At 42.3% G+C, this 8,490-nt stretch overlaps 1 protein-coding gene and 1 long non-coding RNA gene across 2 annotated transcripts in view; both read right to left on the bottom strand.

Moving 5' to 3' along the window:
• LOC103512976 (SUN domain-containing ossification factor) overlaps nucleotides 1–8,490 on the bottom strand; it is a 37,043-nt gene that overhangs the window by 13,253 nt on the left and 15,300 nt on the right. The window contains exons 6-12 of the mRNA XM_026826294.1: nucleotides 7,111–7,331; nucleotides 6,459–6,696; nucleotides 5,802–5,959; nucleotides 4,479–4,725; nucleotides 4,124–4,326; nucleotides 3,323–3,610; nucleotides 1,607–1,763 (exon numbers count right to left, since the gene is read on the bottom strand). Of these exons, the coding sequence (XP_026682095.1) occupies nucleotides 1,607–1,763; nucleotides 3,323–3,610; nucleotides 4,124–4,326; nucleotides 4,479–4,725; nucleotides 5,802–5,959; nucleotides 6,459–6,696; nucleotides 7,111–7,331 (1,512 nt within the window). The remainder of the gene's footprint in view (nucleotides 1–1,606; nucleotides 1,764–3,322; nucleotides 3,611–4,123; nucleotides 4,327–4,478; nucleotides 4,726–5,801; nucleotides 5,960–6,458; nucleotides 6,697–7,110; nucleotides 7,332–8,490) is intronic.
• On the bottom strand, nucleotides 2,184–2,919 carry LOC113468961. Its single transcript, XR_003392529.1, has 2 exons — nucleotides 2,603–2,919; nucleotides 2,184–2,219 (listed from the first exon to the last, which is right to left on the bottom strand). It is a non-coding gene; the product is annotated as an uncharacterized LOC113468961 (long non-coding RNA).

Raw genomic sequence — 8,490 nt, 5'->3', positions numbered from 1 at the left:
CAAGCTAATTCTAATCTAATTTTCCTTTCTCCTTACCTTGTACAGCCAGGACTCGCGCTCCGTCAGTATAGTGTCCACAGACACCGTCAGACTCGCCAGCTGTTGTGCCAACACACTCAACTCATAGCTCAGCTTTGCTTCTCTCACTTCTCCTCGCTTTCTCTCAGCCAGGGCTTCGGCTAGGGCGCGACTTAGTTCCTCAATCTGCCGCTTGTAGCGTCGTGATAGCTCATCCAAAAAAAAACACACACAAAACTTAACAAACCTGAGCTCTTCATGGCCTCTTCACTAGGTCTGCGTTTCCTAGGTTCACCAGCATCCCCATTGTGATGTAGTATACTATCCGACTTCCTCCTTACAGGCTGGGCTACACTGGGCTCCAGTTTGCCTCTACGCCAGGCCAGACTTATCTTACGCTGACTCAGTTCTACCTCAGGCAGAACGCGACACACGAATAGCACAGCGACGAAAATGAGTAGCTCCACCAGAATGATGACCGTGTGTTGACCTATTGTTGACATCTGAAATCAAACCGTGAGATTTTCATTATTATTATTATTTTTGAAGAGGTTTGATAGAAAGAACTTTCCCTGCCAAGGTCTTATCGTCCCGTAATCGAAGCGAGAAGGAAGACAGGATGGGAGAAAGCCAGCCGTTGTGAGAACGAACATTATCCGTACAGGATAAATTCCGCCTCGGGCGGGAATCGAACCCATGGCCTAGCGCTTACAAGGCAGGCGCTCTACCAACGTACCAATCAAGCTAATTCTAATCTAATTTTCCTTTCTCCTTACCTTGTACAGCCAGGACTCGCGCTCCGTCAGTATAGTGTCCACAGACACCGTCAGACTCGCCAGCTGTTGTGCCAACACACTCAACTCATAGCTCAGCTTTGCTTCTCTCACTTCTCCTCGCTTTCTCTCAGCCAGGGCTTCGGCTAGGGCGCGACTTAGTTCCTCAATCTGCCGCTTGTAGCGTCGTGATAGCTCATCCAGATATTGGCCACTGAGGGACATGTTACGCTCCAACGACTGGAATAAGAATGGTCAAGTTTACCCCCGGTGCCACAAAGTGAGTTTAAACTCAATTTAAGTTTTTTAATCCTCGTGCTCGGATCTTTAAGCAATCTGATTGCTTGATTTCAAGAAGAATAATAATAATAAAAAAAAAAAAAAATAGCCAATAAGATTGCTTAAACTTAAGCGGAGTTTAAACTCACTGTGTGGCCACGCACTCACGGACCTTAATACCCTCATGAGTAAATAGCAAATTGGAAAAATTTCAAGTTTAAAGAAATCCGGGCTTTAGACCCGATATACACTCTACGACATGGTTGTTCAACTTTTGTCTTTCGACAGATCGTTGTGTGTGGAGAATTTTATCCTCATTTATTTGAGAATTAGACCACATAATAATAGAGCTCTAAGGGTTAGGTGGTAGAGAACACCTCCGACGTTACCTCGCCTAGTGGTTACCTTCCACTCAAGAGTCTTTATTATTTAAAAAAAAAAAAAAAAAAAATATCTTTGTCTACGTTCCGTTCTTAAGGAAAATTCAAAAGGTTCTACAATTTTTATTTATATGTATTAAGATAGAAAAAACTCACCTCCAGCACTGTTGATCACACCCTCCTCCCTCTCCTGATGAACTGCCCCCTCCCTTGTCTCTCCCATCATAGTGGTACTCGTGCCCTCTACCTTGTAACCCACGGGTCTCTGTTCGAATCCTGGACCGTCCAAATCCAAAGTCTTTGTAGGACGAATCTGAGATAAACAGAAAAGCAAGACTGATGAGAGTGGCCCCTTCTTAATATCGTTTAATTTATGTCTTCTTAAAATGTATCGTTTTATCTTTTATTGCTCTGTTGATCAAAGACCTTCAAAAAACCACAGCCTCGGGATATCGTCTGGTACAACAAGCTGGATTTTCAGTAATTATAAGGGAAAATGGCAAGCATTAAAAAATCGAAAAATATCTGGACAATCGCGTACTGTTGGATTTACTAGGCCCCACTCAGGCTGGGTGAGGTTACTGTATGTAGGCTGGTAGCTTGTCGTCGAATCACTAAGGATAAAGATCCAAAGTATACAGTGACGTTCTTCTTCTTCTTCTTCCTAGCTTGCTACATACACAGAGCTAAATCTGGGCGACCTGGGACACATCCAACCCACCTGTTCGAATCCTGGACCGTCCAAATCCAAAGTCTTTGTAGGACGAATCTGAGATAAACAGAAAAGCAAGACTGATGAGAGTGGCCCCTTCTCAATATCGTTTAATTTATGTCTTCTTAAAATGTATCGTTTAATCGTTTATTGCATCAAAGACCTTCAAAAAACCACAGCCTTGGGATGTCGTTCTGGTGCAACGGGCTGGATTTTCAGTAATTATAAGGGAAAATGGCAAGCATTAAAAAATCGAAAAATATCTGGACAATATTTACTAGGCCCCACTCAGGCTGGGTGAGGTTACTGTATGTAGGCTGGTAGCTTGTCGTCGAATCACTAAGGATAAAGATCCAAAGTATACAGTGACGTTCTTCTTCTTCCTAGCTTGCTACATACACAGAGCTAAATCTGGGCGACCTGGGACACATCCAACCTACCTGGGACACAATATCCGCCGAGTTCCTATACAACTCCCGCTCTGGCGTGGTTAGCATTCTGGACGCTAGGTTCGCCAGTGTCGTAGCTTCATGAACCTGACCACTAGTTCGAGGGAAAGCAATGAGCGATGACTCTATCGTACAGAACTGTGGGGAAGCAGGAGTACTGAGGGGTTCGGTGTGTAGATTATCTTCAGTGAGGCTATCTAGGTTAGCACTGCTGGGTGAAGTGTGAAGTCCCGGTGTTATTGGTTTGAGATCAGATGGGGAGGGTAGGACAGGTTCAGCCTGAGAAGATATACGAGTAAACTATTAGTACAAACTACACAAGATTTGTATTCAATTATGTGATTTTTAATTCAGCCATCATACGAAATTTATCTTTAACCTAGTTTGAACAATGGCCCGCTACCAGTCCAAAGAGAAATTTCATATGATGAATGAATTAAAAGTCACATAATCGAATACAACTCTACACAAGGTGTATTAAGGAAGTACAAACCACAAGGGCCTGTTACAATAGATCCTTGTGATCTGTGTCGCAGAATGTTCATCCCGTAGTGTAGTAGATAGGCGAGAAGAGACACGTTACTTCCCATTTAGGTGCTGGGAAGTAACCTGTTGAAATATTTGCATTCAAAAAACAAATGCAATTATCATGTAAATGGTGGTAATTCGAACCCGGGACGTTCTGATTACCACTGGACTTAACAAACCTACCTGGGACACAATATCCGCCGAGTTCCTATACAACTCCCGCTCTGGCGTGGTTAGCATTCTGGACGCTAGGTTCGCCAGTGTCGTAGCTTCATGAACCTGACCACTAGTTCGAGGGAAAGCAATGAGCGATGACTCTATCGTACAGAACTGTGGGGAAGCAGGAGTACTGAGGGGTTCGGTGTGTAGATTATCTTCAGTGAGGCTATCTAGGTTAGCACTGCTGGGTGAAGTGTGAAGTCCCGGTGTTATTGGTTTGAGATCAGATGGGGAGGGTAGGACAGGTTCAGCCTGAGAAGATATACGAGTAAACTATTAGTACAAACTACACAAGATTTGTATTCAATTATGTGATTTTTAATTCAGCCATCATACGAAATTTATCTTTGGACTAGTTTGAACAATGGCCCGCTACCAGTCCAAAGAGAAATTTCATATGATGAATGAATTAAAAGTCACATAATCGAATACAACTCACAAGGTGTAGAAAGGAAGTACAAACCACAAGGGCCTGTTACAATAGATCCTTGTGATCTGTGTCGCAGAATGTCCATCCCGTAGTAGATAGGCGAGAAGAGACACGTTACTTCCCATTTAGGTGCTGGGAAGTAACCTGTTGAAATACTTGCAATCAAAAAACAAATGCAATTATTATGTAAATGGTGGGATTCGAACCCGGGACGTTCTGATTACCACTGGACTTAACAGTTTTTAGTTTTATTAATTTTCAACTTTCCAATTCCCAACTAACTTCCCAATGTACATAACTGACAAAGTTGTATTCACTTCAACAAGATGTCTCACCTGTGTAATATTAAGCACCACCTTGTTCTCGACAATGGCCAGATGATTGCACAGTGCTGCCACCTGGTGAGCTCCCAGGAAACTTATCACAAGGCGCACCTCCTCATCAAACTCCACCTGGCAAGTCCGCCGCACGCCGTTCGGTTTTATTCCGGAAACGGCCGACAGAACATCGAGCCCGTACGAAGCGCACATCGGGGAAGTTCGGAGAACCCGAGCAATAAACGAAGAAGCGAAGAGAGTCTCAATGTATTTCCGATGACACGCGAGCACGTTGTATACCGCACGCCGTTCGGTTTTATTCCGGAAACGGCCGACAGAACATCGAGCCCGTACGAAGCGCACATCGGGGAAGTTCGGAGAACCCGAGCGATAAACGAAGAAGCGAAGAGAGTCTCGATGTATTTCCGATGACACGCGAGCACGTTGTATACTGCGTGGAACATGTCGTCCGTGCAGTTGTCACATACGATAATATGGGCGGGGCTAGAGCACGGGGAGGCGGAGACAAGGTTCAAGTTGTTCCCGCTGGGCGCGACAGTGTCACTTGTATGCGGGGAGGTGGGATCCGATTGGTTCTTGGCTTGCTGAGGCGTGAGCACCTGAGAAAGTGAGAACGTAACAAGCACAAATTAGTCGCACGGGAAAATGTATATTCCCCTTCTAAAGTTAGTACCTAACGAGGGGAAAAAACTTTTTGTTAAGAACACAGAACAGGCTCAATACTCTACTTACGAAATTGAAGTTTTTCCTCCCTTACTTACCCAATGTAGTACTCGTACTTTAATATTATTTTTTTTCTTTTCTTCTTTTTTTTAAAGAGGTTTGATAGAGGGAACTGTAACTGCTAAGGTCTTATCGTCCCGAAATCGAAACAAGGTTCAAGTTGTTCCCGCTGGGCGCGACAGTGTCACTTGTATGCGGGGAGGTGGGATCCGATTGGTTCTTGGCTTGCTGAGGCGTAAGCACCTGGGAAAATGAGAACGTAACAAGCACAAATTAGTCTCACGGGAAAATGTATATTCCCCTTCTAAAGTTAGAACCTAACGAGGGGAAAAAAACTTTTTGTTAAGAACACAGAACAGGCTCAATACTCTACTTACGAAATTGAAGTTTTTTCTCCCTTACTTACTCAATGTAGTACTCGTACCTTAAGTAATATTATTTTTTTTTCTTTTTTTTAAGAGGTTTGATAGAGGGAACTGTAACTGCTAAGGTCTTATCGTCCCGAAATTGAAAAGAGAAGAAAGGATTGGAGAAAGCCAGCCGTTCCGAGAACGAACATCCGTTCAGGATAAAATCAACCCCGGGCGGGAATCGAACCCGCGACCTAGCGGTTAGAAGGCAGACGCGCTCTTAACCAAGCTAACTAGGCTGGCAACTTGAGTTTAACTCATAATATTAAATTTTAATTCTAATCTTTTAATCAATTCTTACCTCGGCCGCTTTCTTGACTATGGAGATTACAGCAAAATCGAAAAGAGAAGAAAGGATAGGAGAAAACCAGCCGTTCCGAGAACGAACATCCGTTCAGGATAAAATCAACCCCGGGCGGGAATCGAACCCGCGGCCTAGCGGTTAGAAGGCAGACGCGCTCTTAACTAAGCTAACTAAGCTGGCAACTTGAGTTTAACTCATAATATTAAATTTTAATTCTAATCTTTTAATCAATTCTTACTTCGGCCGCTTTCTTGACTATGGAGATGACAGCGTCGCGAGCACTTCCAAATATATTGTTAGCTGCATCTCCTCCTTCTGTCTCGTCCACCTCATCATCCACTTCTATATCGTTCATATCGTGAGCGTCGCTATCGAGCACATCCAGCTCACTAGTACCTGGATGAGATAAGAGAAAATTTAATATTCCACCACTTATTGTGTTGTTTTCAAATGTCGGGAACCTGGTCATTAGGTTTGATAGAGGGTAATGTAACAACGAACCTTTATCGTCCCGAAATAGAAGAAAGAAGGACAGGATAATAGAAAGCCAGCCGTTCCGAGAACGAACCTCATCTGCTCGGGATAAAGTTTGCCACAAGCAGTAATCCAACGCGCGACCTAGCGCTTACAAGGCCAGCAAACCACCCTCCATCTGACTAGGCTAGCTTGGACTTCTTTTCTCGTATATCTCTTTGGAAAATATCTTAGAATTATGATAGTATCAGTATTTTTTCATCTACTATTCTACAGAAGAATGTAGGCTGTGAGTCTGATAGACCAAACCTCACGCTTAGGGTCAGAAAAAAATACCTCAGCAATTAAGGGTTTAGTTGGAAAAGCGTCTTTTTTAGGGAAAATACATAGAAACAACAAGGAAATATACTCTCAATCTTACCAAATACTCGGAGAAGGGACACGGGGCAGAAATGTTCAGACCCATAGTGGGAATGGAACTCTAGCTTCACATACTTCGCGAATAGAGAGTGAGTCAGCGGGAAGCTCTGTATGGTTCGTTCATCTTTGGCGGTGAGTTGTCCCACTATTGTCCAATCCTTGGTGGGCCACCTGTCTGCCACGGACACTGTGAACTCTCGCGGTGATGATGAGAAGAGCTCGAAGTTAGCCAGTTCAATCTGAGAGGACAATGAAAGACAAATACAGTGAAACCTTGAAAGCTCCCTTAACGGACACCTCAGATTATAATCTGGCAATTCCGATCTACCTAGGAAAGCATCGGTAGCTGTATTCCGATTATTTTTTGTTGTTAAAAGATGTGTTTCACTGCCGTTTTTATTTCGTAGAAATGAAACAACTGACTCCCGCGAGTCTCGTGGTCTGTGTCGTAACATGCCCCTCATCAGATGGGCGATAAAAGACACAAAACTCACCATTTAGGTGATGGGTCAACACGACAACACTAGAAAGTAACCCGTTGAAATATTTCCTATCGAAAAACGAGTACAAAATTTTTGTTGATGGTTAGAAACGAACCCGGGACCTTCTGCATGGCAAGAAAGCGCGTTACCACGTGTCCCTCAAATACTTACCTTCTTGGCTTGAATTGACTCGCACAGTTCCACAGCAAACCAAATCTTGGACGTACAAGGACTCAGGATATATTCATCTCTAGAAGGCGACAGGACAGAGTTTGGACTCTTGGCCTCCGCGTTGGAGCCGACTATTTTGGCCCCACAATCCGGGGAGGCGTAGTTCTTGGAACGAATTTTCACATTCGATATCACGGGGGCCAGAACGGTTAGGTTTTCACCTGGAACCAATACGAATAGGATAGAATATACATTGTTTATACATAGTGAGACTGAAAAAATGACAATTGACTGGGTCGGTTTTTACTTTATGTCTGTAATATGTCATCAGCATCAGTCTTCGTCATCAAGTCATAACAAAAAGATTAAATTTCATAAAAAAAAGTAAATTGACATTAGATATTGTTCAACACTTTCACAATACAGAATAATCTTTCTTTTTACTTCGTATTTTGTTCAAGCAGGAAATGTATGAAACAGGAAAGTTACGTGGCATAGTGAATTGGTGGTAATTAGAGACATAATTGACAAATAAAGTAATAATCACAAGTCACTTATCAGTACCTAATAATGGCAATCATTAGGTACCTCATAATGGAAGACTTCTTAGAGCATGCTAAGAAATATATTGAACCTAATTAAAATGACATCTGCTCAATATAAGATAGTGCAGATAGACTAAGTTCAGACTGGATATTTGGTATTCTACTATTCTAGCTCCTATTAATCAATTAAAAATAAGAGTAATAAGGAGGACATTTTATTTTATTAAAGTTAAAATAAGAAAGTGGAAAAAAGGAAATTGCTTCTTTTTTGTACTACCTATTATTGTTTGTTATAAGTTTGTTCTGTCTTATTAAAAAATAAAGTTAATTATCATTTGAAAAAAAAAAGTCCCTTTACTCCCACAGTCTTGCATTGCATTTGATGCAAGAGTCAATACAATAGAATTAATTGCATTAGATAAGGAGTTTCTATTGTGTTAGGGTACGAACATACAGAGAGCGTAAAAGGTCAGAGCGTTTGGTATGGACAGCGCTATAACTGCTATTATAAGAAATAACAAGATTGAAAAAAGCTCTGACGCTCTCTGTATGTTTTTACCCTTAGTATACTATACAGTAAGCTCAAGAAAGTCCTATGAAAACTTTGTATGTGTCACGAATATCGTTCCCCAGTCAATGCACATAGATAGGCTTGCCAAACGTCCCGAATTGGCCGGGACAGTCCCGAATTTCAGGGGGTGTCCCGGCGTCCCGTTCAGTTTTTCATTTTGGGGCGTTTTGTCCCGAATTTCCGTTTTTGTACCAGAAAAAATTCGGGACGCGTTTTTTAACTTTAAAATTAGGTACCTCTATAAATCAGAATTTGTTCTTAACT

The sequence above is a fragment of the Diaphorina citri genome, unplaced genomic scaffold (genome assembly GCF_000475195.1).
Source record: "Diaphorina citri unplaced genomic scaffold, Diaci psyllid genome assembly version 1.1 scaffold906, whole genome shotgun sequence".
NCBI lineage: Eukaryota > Metazoa > Arthropoda > Insecta > Hemiptera > Psyllidae > Diaphorina > Diaphorina citri.
This window is presented reverse-complemented; position numbering and strand designations above follow the sequence as displayed.